This window comes from Musca domestica, unplaced genomic scaffold (genome assembly GCF_030504385.1).
Source record: "Musca domestica strain aabys unplaced genomic scaffold, Musca_domestica.polishedcontigs.V.1.1 2, whole genome shotgun sequence".
Classification (NCBI taxonomy): domain Eukaryota; kingdom Metazoa; phylum Arthropoda; class Insecta; order Diptera; family Muscidae; genus Musca; species Musca domestica.
This window is the reverse complement of record NW_026712249.1, coordinates 30071112-30090512: the sequence shown is the minus strand read 5'-3', so window position 1 is coordinate 30090512 and position 19401 is coordinate 30071112. Positions and strand designations below refer to the sequence as shown.

At 34.4% G+C, this 19401-nt stretch overlaps 2 protein-coding genes across 5 annotated transcripts in view; both read right to left on the bottom strand.

Annotated features, from left to right (window-relative positions):
* LOC101887974 (rhophilin-2-A) overlaps window positions 1-3126 on the bottom strand; it is a 239869-nt gene extending 236743 nt beyond the window's left edge. The window contains exon 1 of the mRNA XM_059122070.1: window positions 1514-3126. The gene's annotated coding sequence lies outside the window, so the exon portion shown is untranslated. The remainder of the gene's footprint in view (window positions 1-1513) is intronic.
* An 8591-nt stretch (window positions 3127-11717) lies between these two features.
* LOC101889490 (nuclear factor of activated T-cells 5) overlaps window positions 11718-19401 on the bottom strand; it is a 194869-nt gene continuing 187185 nt past the window's right edge. For all 4 annotated transcript variants that reach the window (XM_059122067.1, XM_059122066.1, XM_059122069.1 and 1 more), the window contains 3 exons: window positions 13781-15491; window positions 11866-12161; window positions 11718-11802 (listed from right to left, as the gene is read on the bottom strand). In XM_059122067.1, coding sequence (XP_058978050.1) covers window positions 11798-11802; window positions 11866-12161; window positions 13781-15491 — 2012 coding nt within the window. In that variant the 3' untranslated portion in view covers window positions 11718-11797. The remainder of the gene's footprint in view (window positions 11803-11865; window positions 12162-13780; window positions 15492-19401) is intronic.

Sequence of the window (19401 nt, the reverse complement as noted above, 5' to 3'; positions counted from 1 at the left end):
TAATTTAAAACAATTCCGGTGAATACTGTCGCTAAAATCATGTAAATACCGAATATCGGGAGGTACCGTTATGTGGGGGATATACGAAAAAGAGCCTGCATACGAACCATTCCATAGGTTGTAGTAACCATTAACATCTCCCAATACGAAATTTGAAACGATTCCGGTGAATATTGTCGCTAAAATCATCAAAATACTGAATATCGGGAGATACCGTTATATGGGGGCTATACGAAAACGTGGACCTGCACATACAATTTTCTTTCTTAGGCTGTAGTATTCATTGCGAACTTCAAATACCAAATTTGCGAACTTCAAATACCAATTCCGATAAATAATGTCGCAAAAATCATCAAAGTACCGAATAGCGGGAGGTACCATTATATGGGGGATATAAAAAAAAGTGAAGCTACATGGTCCATTTTCAATACCAAAAGTCCTGCAGACCTGAGTAAGATTGTATCAACCTACTTCATTTCGTTCGGAAGCTATAGTGATTTCCACAGACGGATAGACGGACGGACATCACTAAATCGACATATAAATTTATGCTGATCAAAAATATATGTACTATGTGGGGTCTAAAATGTATATTTCGAGATGTTACAAACGGAATGATAAATTCAATATACTCACCATACTGTGGTGGAGGGTATACAATTTCACTGGATTATAAGTTAAATAACATATGATGGAGGTTAAATTATGGGTGAGATATTTAAAAATATTGCCCCTAGCAGGAAACATATGAACCAATGCAAAAGAAAATATGTACCCTTTTAATCAGAACCCAAAGCGGTACCTGTTGGGATTTCTTTAAAACGGTGCGTGTGGGAGGCTCTGAATCATATTTAAGCCCAAAAACATCAAATTTTAATGCAATTATAATCTAAATTGCCAGAAAAGGACTGAAATATGGAGTGTTTGTACGCCACCCAAGAAGGGTTACAAAATGAGGTTCCTCGCTTCATTTCCAGCGCACAATGGCCACCAAAATCTCCGGATACCAATCCGTTGGACTATTGTGTCTGGAGTATTTTGCAAAGCAAGGTTGGCACTAAAAAATATCAAAGCAAGCGCTTCGCCGGGAATAGGCCAAAATACCACTGAACAACATTCGGGCAGCGTGTGACGGTTTCACTGGCCGTTTGAAGGCCATAATTCGTGCCAAAGCTGACCAATTCGAACAAATCTGAACTTATTCTAAAATTTGATGCTATTTCCGACCTTTTTTGCTTTCATTCAAAAAAATTGAAAAAAAAATGTGAAATTTATGGAGTTTGACTTTGTTGCAGTTTTTTTTATCTCACCCTGTAAGCAGCGTTATATGAGAGGATATATCAAATTATGAACTTACACCGACTATTTTCTTCAAAAATGTTCGATATCCTTTTAGAATTGTTTATTTATAACGAAACCAAATATACCCTCCATTTACTGATGAAATGTTCATCCTAAATTTGCTACCCTTTATCAACAAAAAATTGAGTTTTGTGAAATACTCAATAATTACCTTTATTATCCGTTGTATTTATTTAAATCCAAGGCAATGTCATTTGTTAACCAAATTGGGTGGGTGGGTGCTTGTATTTGGATGGGTGTGTGTTTGGTTGGTTGGCTGGTTGACAGTTTGTTTTATTACTCCAATTTCTGTTGTTTATTGATGGTTTATTTTTGTTTTCTGTTTCACTTTTTTTCACAAAACAATGGAAATGGGAAATTCTAGAATTTTGATATTCTATTTTTTCACTTATTTTATTTGTTGATTTTTTCGATTTGTTTTATTTTCAATTTTTTTTTTCTTTTTATTTTGTTATCATATGCAAACGAGTGTAACGAACAATATATATTTTTTTTTTTTTGTAATATAACTCTCTCTATTTATGGATGATTACAAAAACACATCGGAGCACTTGTTTTTGTTGTTTTGGTTTTCAATTTTTTTTTTGTTTTTCAATTTTTCGTTGATTTTACCAACATTAAAGCACCAGTAACTTCCGGTAAATAGGTAGGTAGGTATTTTTTTAAAAAATGGGGTTCGTCGATTGTTTCGTTCAAAATGTACAAATTTGAAAAGGTTATCCCCACAAAGGCAATAATAATAAAAACAACAACAAAGCGGTGCTATTGTTGCACAAACCACCACGGAGAAGAGTACCCAAATTATAGCAGATGAGAAGGTGGTCGTTGGAAGCCAACAACTCCGGCATTTATTGTTTTAAAACACACAAAAACAAAAAGTTATGCACAGACTCTAGTTATGTTATTGCTGCTGTTGGAAGTTACAAACAATTCACACATGCCAACATATGTACGTATGTAAATATGTATGTATTTTTTTGTTTTATACGTAAGTAAGAAAAATTGTATCTCACATTTGTGGTTTTACATGAACTTTATTATTTTTCTGCTTCTTCTTTTTTATTTATTTTGTTATTCACTTATTTATTATTGTTACCTTGTTGCTTTTTTTTTGTTAACAACAATCTCTCACTCACACCGCCACAGAGCACTAGTTATTTTTGTTAAGTTCATATGTTACGCTTTTGGTCATGTCACATTAACTCTTCTTGTTTGATTTTGCTTAGGTTTGTTTTTTGTGGGTTCTCCCCTTTTTCTAAGTGTTGTTATTGTTTTACACCGTTGCTCCCTACCACTACAATTGATGTTTTGTTGTTTTTCTTTTCTTTTTTTTTTTTTTTGTGTTAAGTTACAGTTGTTTATCTTTGGGAAACATTCCCATGGTAGAACAAACGAACCTTTGCTGCACTGACTCACTCAATCTTTTCACAACAACAATATTCATAGGTACTCCCACTAAAATGTTATTCTTTTGCAGCTCCCCTCACTCACTCACGCTCTCTCTCCAGGAATGGAGTGCATCACACATTTATATTTGCCATCACAATTCTTTTCCAATGGGATTTTGTTTTGGTTTTGTCTATTTCCGTTCTTTTTAAACCGTTTTCCGTCGCGTTTTATTTTAATATTGTCTTTTTTAGTTTTATTTTTTTTATTATATTCTTTGTTTTCTTTTTAATTTTTTTCTCTCTTCCACTTATTTAATGCGCATTTCACGTGTGCACGTGTCGATAGTCGTTTTCAAACTAAACCCCACGATGGTAAGTTGCCAGTTATCCCCCGACTATTATGGCTTAAATTACAAGAGAACAACAACAGCTAACTATAGTCGTGTTATTGTGTGTGGAGAGTTTTGTTTTTATTTTCCATTCCGTACGAGGGAGAGAGCTCACGAGAGCAACATGCAATGGGAGCCAGTTTATTGGCTCACACTCAGTGGTTGTTTACATGTGGGGACCAGCCGCAAACACTTGTTGAGCATTTATTTGTTTTGGCTCTCTCCCTCTCTCTCTTGCTCTTTGGGGTTTATTTCTCCACTCCATGGAGAACAGGTGAGTTTCAAATGGATGTAAGCAAAATAATGGTGAAATGTTGCTATTGTTGTGATCTCCATTTAAGTATGGGCAAAGACCAAAGAGAATAGTAATTACAATTGAAAGCAATAGATGGCGCCGTTGGGTTTATAACAAATCATAGCAATTAAACGTAAATTAAAAGGAAAATTAATAATTAAAGGGAAAATAAATAATAAAAAACGGTTTCTCTATGAAGTGGTTCAAAATTAAACCAAAAAATAGGAATCTTATCATTTAATCAATGCCAACCAAAGACCAACGAAAATATTATTTACAATTGTAAAAAATAAATGGCGCTGCTTACAACAAATCGTAGCAGTTAAACATAAATTAAAGGGAAAAGTGCTGTAAATAATAAAGACAGGTTTCTCTATGACGGGTTTCAATATTAAATTGAGAAATAGGAAACATATAATTTAATCAATGCCATCTTTAAGCAAAGATATAGAAATATAAAGATGGGACAAGTCGGAGTCAATATATTAACACAAGGGGGATTTATCTCTGTTGTTACGTTATCATAACAACATAGTTACCAATGTTGAATGATGGCAAAATGCAATTAATTGAGCAGGTCCATATAATTAAATTTGTAAATCAAAATTTTGAATTATTCAAACTTGTATTTGCCCTTCTTTTCTACAATTGTGCTTTTTTATACTAACATGTCTCTGTCATGAGCTACTATTCTAGATAGCATAGCCACAAACCTTTTTCTCATAATGCATTTTGTCTAGCATTTACCATTATAGGTCTTTGCTTCAAGTACCCCATTTTTTATTATTACTCATTTTGTGGCGTTAAAAAAGCCGTTCATCGTGAGTTCGACAAACGTATTTTTATTGTTCACTCCTACAAATCCAGTGAAAATCCCTTCAAAATGAAATCACATTTTTTCTTTTTTTGTTTTTCAAGTGTTTGACTTATCACTTTATTCGAAACCATTTATTTCCCATGTTGAACATTAAATATATATATAAATATTTTTTTATTATTATTTTTTTGAGTGAGTTTTTTCTCTTTTCTTATAACAAATACAAAACATTCCCATTTAGTGTTTGTAGTAATACTTAAAAATTTTGTTTTAATAAATATTCATTGTATATTGTTAAGGACATTCTTTTTTAGCATTTATTACAACTATTATTTTTTGTATGCTGTTAAAATACATAATTATTGTTTTCGTTTGTTTTTTTTTTTTTTTTTTTTTTGGTTTGTTCTTGAGGACACGGTGTAAAGATTAAAAACACTTATTATCTAAAAAAATTCCACATATTTTTTTTAAAATTTTTCAAATTTCTAAACACAGTCATTTTGTTTTGCATAAAAACACCACAAATAACAATTTTTTTCATTGTTTATTAATAACATTTATGTATACGAGTTTTTTTTTTTGTTTTAGTGAACATATATTGAGACATCTTTGAGATGAGGTAATTGTTTTTCTGTTAATTTATTTGTTGTAGTTTTGAATTGAGTTTTTTTAATTTTTATTTTGTAATCTTGGTATGTAAATGAATAAATTGAAAAAAAAATATATATATAATTTCGAAATTCGTACTATAAAAGTAATTCAAATAATAATAGGTGAGGGCAATATATATTTTTTTGTGGGTTTTGAAATGTGAAGAACGTTTTATAAATTCGCCATTTAACTGTTTGTCACTGGTATTCAGGTAGCCGGTTTTGTCGTAGAATATATACAAGGTGAGATAAAAAAAACTGCAACCAAGTTCAGACTGCTGTCATTCTTGAGCCACTGGTCCGACAGCTATTAATATTATTCCAGTGACAGCTCATTATATTGTTTACAAAAGCATTTTGGTGAGAATTTTCCAGGGAAAAAAAAAGTTTTTCGTGATGGAATTCAAGCGTGATTCTTTAAATTTGGCTGGAAAACCACATAGCCACTCGTTAGAGCACTCCAGCATTTAAATGGGAATAAATCTTTTGTGTCTCGTACCATCGCTCGTTACCGTGATCCTGGTAGTGTAGCCCGACGTCAAGGAAGTTGACGGAAGAAAACAGCAGCAACATCAGAAGAAATGGTTCGAAAATTAAAGAAGCAACTTAATCGAAACCCGCGTCGCAGTGGTCGAAAAATGGCTCATGAGCTGAACATATCGCAATATTCCATTCGGCAAATATTGAAAAATGAGCTCGGGGTAAAGCCATTGAAATTCCAAAAACTGCAAGAACTTACACCGCAACAGAAAGAAAATATACTCAAAAGAGCTAAAGAGTTGCTTCGCTTGGCCGAAAGTGGTGAACTGCCGTATTTTGTTGTCTCCGATGAGAAAACATTCGTTAAATAAATTGGGTGGAGGGTGTATTAAAGCCTTGGGCACGCAAACATTTTGGCCGCAGACCTTGCACATTCCAACAGGACCATCGCACTGAGCACGCGCCACCAAAGAATGGTTACAAAATGAAGTTCCTCGCTTCAATTCCACCAAAATCTCCGGATACCAATCCATTGGACTATTGTGTCTGAAGCATTTTGGAAAGCAAGGTTGGCAATAAAAATTACCAAAGAGTCGATCACCTCAAGCAAGCGCTTCGTCGGGAATGGGCCAAAATACTGCAGAGCAACATTCGGGCAGCGTGTGACGGTTTCATTGGCCGTTTAAAGGCCATCATTTGTACCAAAGGTCACTAATTCGAACAAATCTAAACTTATTCTAAACTTTGATGCTATTTCCGACATTTTTTGCTTTCATTCAATAAATTAAAAAATGTAAATATTATGGCGTTTGACTTTGTTGCAGTTTTTTTTATATATATTGAAACATATTTGAAATAAGGTATTTATATATTTTTCATAATTTTTGTCTATTACATTTGTACATTTTTCAAAGAAAAAAACAGTAATTGATGCAAATTACAAAAAACTCTTCCATATAAAAAAATGCAAAATAACTACTTTTTTAATTTAGTAAATTGTTTTCGGAACTCCATATCCAAACTTAATATTTTCATAAAAAATAATAACAGTTTTTTTTTAATTTAAAATTCCGAATTCCATTTCCAAAATTAAATGTTTTCATATAAATATACATTCTATTAAGTAATTTAATGAATCTAAAATATTCTTCTTTATAAAAATTATAAAATAATAAATAATTTAATTTTTCAATTAAAGCCTGGTTTTTCTAATTCCGTTTCCCAAATTATTTTCGTTGTTTATATACTTTCGTAACACTCTAATAGAATGTCGTAGTCTAAAATATTTCCTCAAGATGGCAATTGTTCTTGCTAAAGGCATTCGATTAATTTTTCAAAAAGTGTAGCATAATTTTAGGCTGAAATCATTTATTGCCCTTAGATAACCAGATAATGGGTTATGAAAGAGAGGAAAGTGGCAAATTGAGGGTTTATTAAACTGCACCCGTGGTAAATAATATAACTGATAGAGGGATAAAATTCGAATCAATACTTCGCCTCTCAAAACAAGACTGAATACATTGGAAAATGTAAAATTTGACCAAAAATGTCTGTATGCCAATTAGCTCCAAGTTGTAATATGAAACTAAAGGCCTGTCGAATCATTGGCACTCAAATAGGAAATATTACTGCATATACAGGGTGAGATCAAAAAAATTGCAACCAACTCCAGACTGCTGTCATTTCAAAGCCAACCGACAGCTGTTAAAATTATTCCAGTGACAGCTCATTTTATTATTTACTACTGTAAAAAAACATTTTGGTGAGAATTTTCCAGAAAAAGTTATTCGTGATGGAATTCAAGCGTGATATATTTGGCAGAAAAACCACAAGTTGCTATCGTTAGAGCACTCCAGCATTTAAATGTGAATAAATATTTTTTGTCTCGTACCATCGCTCGTTACAGTGATACTGGTAGCGTTGCCCGTCGTTAAGGAAGTGGGCCGAAGAAAACAGCAACATCAGCAGAAATGAAAGATCGAAACCTGCATCGCAGTGGGCGAAAAATGGCTCGGCAAATTTTGAAAAATGAGCTCAGGGTAATGCCTTTGAAATTCCAAAAAGTGCAAGAACTTACACCACAACAGAAAGAAAATAGACTCAAAAGAGTTAAAGTGTTGCTTCGCTTGGCCGAAAGTGGTGAACTGCCGAATTTGGTTTTCTCCGATGAGAAAACATTCGTTGTGAAGCAGTTTGTAAACAAACAAAATCATCGTGTTTACTTGCCAAAGAGGTCAGCTGAAAATGTGCACCTTCGGTTGGCCACCAGAACTCAAGTGATGGCCATTGTGATGGTGTGGGCCGTCATAACTGCCGATGGTGGCTCTCCGCTTGTATTGATCGACCGTGGCATCAGAATAAATACCGAATATTATCGCGAAAATATTCTGGACGGTGTAGTAAAGCCTTGGGCACGCAAACATTTTGGCACCATCGCACTCAGCAGGCGCCACCCAAGAATTCTTACAAAATGAGGTACCTCGCTTCATTTCCAGCGCACAATGGCCACCAACATCTCCGGATACCAATCCGTTGGACTATTGTGTCTGGAGGAATTTGGAAAGCAAGGTTGTCACTAAAAAATACCAAATTGTCGCCGGGAATGGGCCAAAATACCTCAGAGCAACATTGGGGCAGCGTGTGACGGCGATGCCATAATTTGTGTCCAATTCGAACAAATATAAACTTATTCCAAAATTTGATGCTATTTCGGACATTTGTTGCTTTCATAAAATTAAAAAAAAAAAAATGTAAAAATTATGGCGTCTGACTCTATTGCAGTTTTTTTTTATCTCACCTTGTATACCTAAAATACATGGATTCCGTAATGCGAAAATTTCCAAAAAAAAAAATGGAAATGGTGGAAATGGTCACTTTTCGATGTATACTTCCAAAACACCGATACACGGGTCTTCTATTTTTTTGATTTACTTTCATAAACTGCTGGAATTTCCCCCGTAATTATTTTTGTGTTGAACAATTTTTAATACAATTTTATGGGTACATACATATTTTTCATTTTTAAATATCAGGGAAAACAAAATATCTTTTTTTTTTAATTTTGTGGGTAGTTTTATTTTTGAAAAAAAAAAATTGGACTTGTGTATAACACAAACTATACAAAAAATAATAATGTAATAATAATAATGATAATAAAAAATAGGGATTTTTGTTTGTTCTTTTAATAGCTAACAATGTTTGAATATATATAGACTGATCATAATAATAATAATAATAATAATAATAATAAAAAACATAAAAAAGATGTAACAGACAAATCTATAGATGTTTAAAGTTCTCCAGATAACCACAGCTTATATTATTAAAAAATAAAAAGTAAAACATGACAAAATCAAAAAAAAAAAAAATAAAACATTACAAATTATATATCAGACTGTATGTATGTATTTTGTTTGTTGTTTGCTATTAGTTAAAAGATCTTAACTGTTGTCAAAACTAAAGCTAGCCAAGTTTGTATTTTGACAAATAAAAATAAGGATAATAATAATAAAAATAATTTAGTTTAGTTTTTTTTTTGCTACTTGTATTACAGACAAAATTTTTTTGCTATCCCTCTTTAGATTTTTTTTCCATGGACAGCATTGAATATAAATTTCGAGGTGCTTTTAAAGCAAAAATTGTTTTAATTTTAAAATTTTTGTTTTTAGTTTTTTCTTAAATAATATTCATCAGTTGCACATGTATGTTAAGGTGTGTAGGTTGTTTTTTTTTTTCAAAATGTTATATTTTTTTCTTTTAAAGCTTTTCAAAAGGTTATGTTTGTTTTTTTTTTCTTACAAAAATTAAGGTTTCCATTTTTTTTCAAATATTTTTTTTTCGTTTTTTTTTTTTGTTTTATTTAATATTTAATTTATTAAATTTTGTAAAATAGTGTTTATTGTTGTTGTTATTTTTTTTTTTTTTTTTTTTTTGTATGGCAGTCATTTCTTTTTCTTGTAATAGTAACACATATGAGATAATAATTTGACTTGAAACAGGCTTGGTTTTTTCTTTCTTCTCCAACAATAAATTACAACAAATAGGTTTTCTCCTTGATTTTTTTTTTTTGTTATTTAACACATGGCCATAAATAAAAAAACACAAGGACATGGATATAATTTCCCTGGATTGAAGTCTATCCTTAGAAGACTTGTTAGAAATTTTAGAGTTTTAGAGGGTAATAGTGGTAGAAAATCAAACATTCATTTCCAATTTTATGAGAATCAGCATTTTATCCTCTTGCGAGGGTAGGTACCAGAAGGGTTGGGCTTATAATTTTCATATTCACATCAGATTTTTGGTTAAGGGATATATTTAGTGGGCCGATCTTTACACCAGATCTTGTGTAAGTAAATGTATTGGGATGTGTGAAATTTGAAGAGAATCGGATGCATATTTCGCATTTTATACGAACTTTAATTATTCAAAATATTGACCCCTTTGTGGTGGAGGTACGAGAAAGAGCAGTCCAATATATTCCATTATCACACCAGATCTGGTGTTGGAAGAAATATTTGGGATGTGTGAATTTTGAAGAGAATAGGATGCTTAATTCGCATTTTATCTGAGCTAAAATAATTTGAAAATTTAGACCCTTTGTGGGGAAGGTACCAGAAGGAGTGGTCCATTCTATCCCTTTTTAATAGCAGATCTTGTGGTGATAGAAATATTGGGATGTGGCGAGTTTGAAAAGGATTGGATTCTCATTTCGCGTTTCAGGAGCTTCATGGTTATTCAAAATTTTGTCCCCTTTGTGGGGGAGATAATAGAAGCAGAGCTCCGTTCTTCATACCAGATCGTGTGGTGATAGAAATATTGGGAAGTGTGAAATTTGAAAACAATCGGACGGATATTTCAATTTTTTTTAGAATTATAATTATTCAAAATGTGGACAATTTGTGGGGGAGGTACTTGATGGAGTGGACCGATATTGCCCATTTTCACACCTCACCTAGCACGGGTAAAAATATTAGACTATAGCAGGTGTGCACAAAATTGGATGATCTTTTCTTGTTTGAAAAGGTAAATTATTTAATAAGAAAATCTCGACCTTTTGTGAGGGAGTTACCAGAAGGAGGGGACTATTACGATGCACCAAGTTTGGACGAAATCGGATACTTTCTTCGAGAGTTATTTTGCGAAACAGCCAGGAAAACAGACAGACGGACGGGTGGAGACCTCTAAATCGTCTCGAAACGAATTTGATCCAAAGAGGCCTCGTCTCTAAAACCATTATTTCGATGGACCATGTCAAATGATATATACCCTCCATCACAATATGGCTGAGTGTATTAAAAAAGCTATTTGGCGGATCCTGTATATAATTTTTTGTGAAAGGGTTCATCGTTAGTTCCCAAAAGCTTTCTTTTCCGCTGTAATAAAAGAACTCTCAGTAATGCAGTTATCGGGCACACAACATGATTCTGATGAAAGTGTAATATTCTGAAAAGTAAAAGCTAATGTTATTAGAATTAAATTTTCAAAATATATTCGGATAAATTAAAATAACTCTATTTTTGTCAAAGAAGTTTACATTTAAAGCAGAATCCATGTTTTTAAATGTTTTTTTTTTTTAATTTAGATAATATTGTTTTATAGGACTGGGATTTAACCATGAAGGCGGTACTGGGTTTGAATACTTGGCCCTTAATCTACCCTACACAAATACTCAAATTCTCATAAAAAATTATCATCTTTTGTTTTTTATATGTCCGGTGTTCTTATTTCAGTCCATGTGTTACAATAAATTTTTTTTATAAATTTAATATTTTTGTATACATATATATTGTTATATATATATGAATATATATAATAATAAAAAATCCATTAAAAAATATATATATATATATAATAATAAACATTTCAAAAAATTCCTTATTAAATATTTTTTATATAGTTTCAGTATTTTTTATGTATATATAATTAAATATTTCTTTTACAAAACATGAAACGAATTTTGTAATAACATTGACTGACTTTTACAAACAAATGTAATTTCTTTATTCCTTGTTTTTTTGAATATCTTAATGGGTTTTAATTTATATTTATATTTTTTATAAGATAAATCCATTTTTTTTTTTAAATAAAATCAAAATTTTTTCTGTTCACAAAATACTTTAGCTTAAATTAAAAAATATGTATAGAATAAAATAATAATAAACATAACACAGTTTTATATAATATATTTTATAAAAAATATATATGTTTTAAAACAAATAATAATAATAATTTTCTTGGTTCTGTGTTTCCTTACAAAAACTATTCATAGGTATATATATAAATACATATAAACAATTAATATTGGTCCATTGTTGGTTGGTTCATTGAATTATGTATTTTTGTTTTAAGAATAATATATATGTATGTATATGATGGTATGGTACTCAGTTCTTTTTGAATATCTGGGACTTAGATTATTAAACTGTAAAAGAAAAACACGTTGTTATTGAAAATTAAAAAAAAATGAAATTCAAAAAACCCTTACCTTGATCGAATGTACTGGGATTTATGTAGCTGAGTAAATCTTGATCAGACATAGCGGTCAATTCTTGTGGTATGGGCGCCAGCGGTGCCACAGTGGCGGCAGCAGCAGCCGCCACAGCTGCCACTGCCCCCACAGCAGCTGCTGTGGCTGGGTGTAGATTTTGTGTAACCGTCGGGGCGGCTGTCTCTTGGGTAACCACTGCACCATTTGTGGTAACAGCTGCCGCAGTTACAGATTTTTGCATAGCATTCTCGGTAGCCAAAGCAACAATCAGAGATTCTTGAGGTGGGGTGGCACTGTAAGAAAGAGAGAGGGGGAAACATTTAAGATTATTAAAAGGGAAAATTAAATTAAATTATTTTTTTTTTCAGATAAATTAAAAAATAACAAACATTGCCATTGATACGACCAAAATCGATAAAAAGCTTTTAGACCTTAAGCCTCTTTGCACCAAATCCGTTTTAGGGTCTATGGTATCGATATAGGGAATTTTCGTCCGTCTGTTTGGCTGGCTAGTAAACATGATAACTCTCGAAAAACTCGTTAACAACATTGTTACCAAACTTAGATCAAGTTCGGAGTTGGGCAATATCGGACCACTCTGGTACCTCATCCATAGAAGGTCAAAGCTTTCACACAAAAAATGCCCTTTAGAGAACAAGAATAGACATTACATTTCGAAAATCCCAATATTTTTATCAGTGCTATGTCAGGTGCAAAAATGGACCATATCGACCCATTCCATCAAGAATGGAATAACCATATTTCTTATAAAATGTGAAAAAGTCGTCCGATTCCCCTTAAAAAAATTAAACAACCCAATATTTCTTCCAGCACAAGATCTGCTGTGAAGATGGTACATATCGGATCACTCCTTGTGGTACCTCCCCCACAGTGGGTCAAATTATTTTTATTTACTGTAACTCTCATAAAATGCGGAATAAGCACCCGATTGTCTTTAAATTTCACACATCGTAATATTTTTTCTAGCACAAAATCTGGTGGCAAGTAGGAATATAATGAACCACTCCCTCTGGTACCTCCCCCACAGCGGGTCAAATTTTTCGATTTATTGTAACTCTCATAAAATGCGAAATAAGCATCTCATTATCTTCAAATTTCACACATCCCAATATTTCTTCCAGCTCAAGACCTGTTGTGAAGATGGTAGATATCGATCCACTCCTTCGGGTACCTCCCCCACAACGGGTCAAAACTTTTGAAAATTTTTAAATCACATAAGTTGTGAAATAAGCATCCGATTCTCTTTAAATTTCACACATAACAATATTTCTTCAAACACAAAATCTGGTGTAAAAATGGTAGATTTAGATTCACTTCTTCTGGTACCTCCCCCACAAAGGGGGTAACAATTTTAAATAACCATGAAGTTCATAAAACTCGGAATGACTATCCGATTACTTTCAAATTCGGCACATTTCTAGTATTACTCTTACCACAAGATCTGGTGTGAAGATGGTAAATATCGGTCCACTCCTTCTGGTACCTCCCCCACAAAGGGGTAAAAATTTGGGATAACCAAAATGTTCATAAAATGTGAAAAAAGCATCTGATTTTTTTTTAAGTTCACACATTCCAATATTTATAAAAACATAATATTTGGCGTAAATATGGTATATATCGGATCACTCCTTCTGGGACCTCCCTCACAAAGGCTTCTGGCCATAACACCAAGAAATGATTTATTTTGGACATCCGGGTGGTAGTTGTTAAGAAATGTACATTGATGAGCATACTTTTAGGCGCATAGATTCCTAATTTTAAGGCTGCTAGAACATTTGGTCTTATAACTATATACGGATTGATCAGAGTCTCTCCTGACATTCTTCGGTCCAAGTGCCCAGATCTAAACTAAAAAATCCCTAGTAATCCCTCCAACACTTTTTACACTTACATGGTCAATGGGTATTGTGAGGGTACGGTGTCGACCACGGTGTTAGTGGCATTGACGACACTGGCCTGTGTTGTATTCGTTGCGGCACCACCCACATCTCCATGATTCAGCAGCAGGTTCAGGGGATTCATTGGATCCGATGTTACACTCTGGCTACTCAGGAGCTGAGCCGATGTTGGCTGCGATGAATGCTGAACGGTGGAGCGGCGATGATGCTGATGATGCTGATGCTGCTGTAACTGATGTTGTTGTGATTGATGTTGATGTTGGTGCTGCTGCTGTTGTTGTTGTTGCTGCTGCTGTTGATGTTTTTGTTGTTCTTGATTGGAAATAAAATCTGCCGCCGCCTTTATAATCATATTACTAACGGCGGTCGATGTGGCCGATGTCACTTCCGGCTGCAATGACGATGGAGTTGGTGACACCGAAACATTGCCACTGTCACTGGGCGGTGTCATCATAATGTTACTGAGTGCCAAGGCGGCTACGGCAGCATCTTGCTGTGTCGGCTGGCCCTGCATTGCAATGTCATTGAGTATGGAATTGGCCATGGTCACCTGATGCGGAGCCATGATGTTGGGCACCACTGCCGTGGCAGCACCATTGTCCGAGCATAGAATGGTTGAGGGGGAAACTGAGGGATTCATAATCATGTCTGTGGGTAGGCCGGTAGCTGCAACACTAACATTTGTCACATCCTGCCCTACACCGGGAACACCGGCATTCGCTGTTGACCCGGCGTTGGCTGCCATTAGCTGGGGCAGGGGTAGGGCGGCGGATAGGGCCACTGCAGGTTCGGAATTTAAAATTATGTCTTGAGTCAGGGGTGAACTGTGACCGGTCAGTGAGTTGGCCGGGGAGCTACCCGGCATTGGTGAGCCGGATGTGGATGATGAGGCATTCGATGAGGTGGACAGACTTCTTTCCAGTTGGGTAGATGTTACTGCAGCCTGTTGCAGAATATCGGTGAAGGCATTATCAATTGCACTGGTATTGGGTACACCAAAAATGGAGGGACCACTCACGGTCTCCGTGGCATCACTGACATTGGCTGACTTCGCCAAATCGGTTATGAATTTATCCACCTTGGCCACGGAAACTGCTTTGGCGATTTCATTTTTAACAGCCATTTCAACGGCCGCCGCCACTGCAGCCACTTCCATGGGTGTGGTGGTAGAGGGGGCAGGTGCCACCGGGAAACCAGTCATACTGCTGTTATCAAACATCATGGCATCCATGCTGGCTTTACGGCCATAACGATTACGGAATTGTAGGGCGGTTGGACTTTGAGGACCGGCACTGCCATCACCCACAACACTTGCCGCCCCTGTGGTGGCAGCCACCACTGCCTGGGCAGCGGCGGCAGCACATGCCACCACTGTCTCTGGTGAACTTATGGCCTCGGCAATGGAATTCTGTGAAGATTCATCCAACAATTCGGTCTTCAAAGCTTCGGCAGCTGCCACAGCATTCAGATGGACCAACTGCTGATCGGTGATCATGGGCTGGGCGTTGTTCAACGATGGTCGACGCACCACCATGGGCATTTGGGTGGTAATGGGTGGTGGCATCATATCAGCATCGATTTCATGTTTTGTCTCCGCCGCTGCTGGCCACAGGCTGTTGGTGGCGGCAACAGTTACTGAGGCTGCAACTGCTGCGGCAGTCAAAGCCGCTGCCGCTGGCGTGGTATCCATAAACGAGGTGGCATCTAAAAATAGAGATTAGAGTAGAACTATTAATGCCAGGTAGTGGTGGAACGTCATCAAGGTATGAATATGGTCAAGTAAAAAAAATATATAAAATATTTAATAATTTATTTCAATTAGAACAGGGGATAAGGCCTGCTTAGAATTGTAGTTGTTGTTTTTTTTCTTCTTTTTTTTAATTGTTGTTGATTTATTTTTTTTAGATAAAGTTGAAAGCCTAGAAAATAAAGGTTTTTAGTGTTGTTGGGTGGTATTTTTTATTTTTTTTTTCTAAGAGAAGAGAAAAATTCTTAAAATCTAATGAATATTTTTTTCTTTTTTTTTGGGTTGTAATTAAAAAAAAAAATGTTTTTTTCAGGGTTAGGTTTTTTTAATAAAATCCTATTATTTTTATTATTTTTTATGATATGAACTAATCTACTTAAATTCTAGGGAAATTTCGATTTTTTTTTTCTTTTTTGCGTATTAAACCAATTTTAGATATTCTGAAATTACTTCGATGTGGAAAATTTATTTTATAGGGCATATTTTTGGTGCAGAAGATGGGGTTCGAGAAGTCGAATACTTTCATATTCAAGAACTTATGAAAGTATTTAAAATATTAGTGGAAGAAAGTATGCTTATTCCTCAGAGGTATCAGAGTTACATTTAGTCGAATAATTTAGTCTGTGAAAAAATAGATAGCTTTTCTGAGTACAACATGCCGTGTTCTGAAGTGGTATGGACATTTCGATAACAAATATAACAAATCCGTCCATTTGTTTGATATTTCAAGGCAAAGGACCAGTTTAAATGATGACAACCTTTCAGGGAGGGGTAATCGGGTTTTCCCTAAAACGGATTTTCCCGAATATATGGGGTTAGATGTCGTTGTTTTTAAAAGGCTCTCGTACCATCACCATACCAAATGATGTATAACCTCCTTACGGTTGGACGCCTAATTTTAAGGTTATCTGCGCTTGAAGCTTGTACCTTGAAATTAAACTTAGATGCCAGATGGATGAAAACTGGGAAAAAAATCTTTTCGATAGTATCCTTGTCATCCATCGACCGCCTTTTATTAATTTATATGGGTCCAAAGGGGGATTGCCAAAGCATACTTTTAGGCGCAATGGGGCTATGTCATATTTAAGCAGTAATAACCAAATGAGTGCATAACTAGAAAGGTTTAGCCTTTTTTAGGAAAAAAAAAGCTTTTCAGGTCACTGACGGGCCCCATTGCATCACATGAGATGATGGGTGCCTTACCCATCCATCCTTGACTAGATGGATATTTTAATATTCCGATATCCAAACACAGCCTTTATATAATTCATCAAAGAAAGGCTGAAGCCGGACAGATGGAAACCATGGGAAATCTTATCGATTTTATCCTTTTGCTTCACAGACCACCATGTATCAATTTATATTGGGCCAGCGGGTGATTTCCAAAGCATACTTTTAGGCGCAATGGGACCATATCATATTTAATGATTTAAAGAAGAGCTCAAAGTCTAGGACAGCAGAACAATAACTCTAAATGTTAAGATTTTCAGATCTCTCGTGGGCCCATTGCTTCACTTGAGATGTTAGGTGGCCCACATAAAATCCTTGACTAGGTGAAGTAAGGCTGAAGATGATATCTTGAAATTTTAAGTAGAAGCCGGACAGATGGAAACCATGGGAAATCTTCTCGATATTATCCTTATGCTCCATACACCACCAGGTATTAATTTATATTTGGCTAAAAAGTGATTGTCAAAGCATACTTTTAGGCGCAACGGGGCCATGTCAAATTGAAATTTTACGTAGAAGCCGGACAGATGGAGACCATGGGAAATCTGCTCGATATTATGCTTATGCTCCATACACCACCAGGTATTAATTTATATTTGGCTAAAAAGGGATTGCCAAAGCATACTTTTAGGCACAATGGGGCCATGTCATTTTTAAACAGTAATAATTGAATGATGGCTTAAATAAGAATTCAGGGTCTAGGACAGCAGAATAATAGCTCTAAATGTTTAGCTTTTTAAGAACAAAAAGCCTTTCAGGTCATTCATGGGTCCCATTGCTCCGCTAGATGGATATCGTAATATTCCGATATCCAAATACTTAGCTTGGCTCAAAGAAAGACTGAAGCTGGCATCTTGAAATTTTACGTAAAAGCCGGAAAATCTCTTTGGTATCTATGCCCAAGGTGTCTCAACCAATATTGGACCAACATTTGGTTTTCAAAGCATACTTTTAGGCACAAATATGTCATGGCTTATTAAAACAGTAGCAAGTGAGTGATGGTTTTAAACATAGGAATCGGGAATCGAAACGGCTAACTTTTTGAGGTCAAAAAGCTTTTTTGATGTCCCTCACGGGCTCCATTGTTCCACATGAGATGAAGAGTCACTGACAATTTATCCTTGAATGGATGACTGTTGTAATATTCTAGTATATATGCCTGCAAAAAAATGGACTACTTGATCATTTGCAGCAGCTATGAACTAGTTGCAACACTGTCCTATGCAGCCATGGACCAGGTTATTTTCAAACATAAGATTTTCAAGTAACAGCAAGTGTTTGTTTTTATTGTTCGCCACTTCAGTTGTTGTTTTTTGCTGAGGTGTACCACAGAGCTAGGACGAGAAGTAGTTTTGAGACTACTTTGATGCAGGGTAGCCCAACCCTAGAACATTGTAATGTTAAATCGTTTATGGTTTTAATGCATATTGAGTTAATGTGGGACCAGTCCTTGTTAACTATAATTTCCATGCGTGTATGGAGGTGTAGTCGTATTTTTTGCCGGGATATACCCTTATCTTCTGATATGTTAATGTTTTCGAGGGGCTTTACAACTTGTCTTAGCGACCTTTTAGATTTAACTGGTCATTCTTATGACCTAAGCGCTGGTTTCTTAAAAAATGAGCACCATTTTGAGGCTTCCAAAGTAAGTATCCTGGTATTTTTTTTCAAAAATACTCTCAGTAAGGTCTCTTTGTCATCAAAGTAATTTCTCTGGGGCAATTGTAAAAATTCTAAATAACTTAAATCTAAAAGCAATTATACTAAAATCTAAACTAATTATACTTAACATCTAAACCGCACCATTATAAAACTAATAATAATTATTAATAAAAAATAAAAATAATAATAATAAAAAAATAAAAACTTAATTTAATAAATTAAAATCTAAAAACTTATGAAATTGGTAATGTGTATTTATGTGTATGAAAAAATGGAGGATTTTTTTTTTTTTTGGTGGGAAACGTTGAGAAACAAAAATTGTGAAGCAAATGAATAAGGAGAAATATCGAAAAGATTAAGCAAACGAATTTGTTAATTGTAAATGATAAACGAAAACAGTAATTTTTTTGTAAATGAATTAAAATTTTTCGTAACAAAGTATTAATTTCTTAGTATATATAGTATATATTATTAAATATACAGGAAGAAAAAACAGAAAGGAAAAAAAAAGAGGAAACAAACTTTTGAAATACTACTTTACCAAAATACACGTCGCTAGATCGTAGATGCAACAGCATGGAGGCTCACGATTCGCGCTTGGATATGGTGAACGAAAAAAGCTAGGCCTAAATGGAAAACTTAAGAAATAACATAAACAAATTTTGATTTATGACGAATATGATGTCGATTAAGACGGTTATGGAACAATATGATGTTAGAAAAATAAACGGCATGGAGTGTCAGAGAGGTTTTTTTAAAAATAAATAAAACCAAATAAGTTGAGCACAACACTTATTAATTCTGGATGTATTGATAAATATTTTAAATGGATAAATTTTTATATTCTCAATGGGTGGTCTACCAAAGTAACAAATGCTATTTTTCCTATTTTTCCCTAAGCCTATGAATATAAATACAGTATTAAACAAAGCATGTAAGACTATTTCGCAAAATTATGTTAAGGGCGAAAGGGTT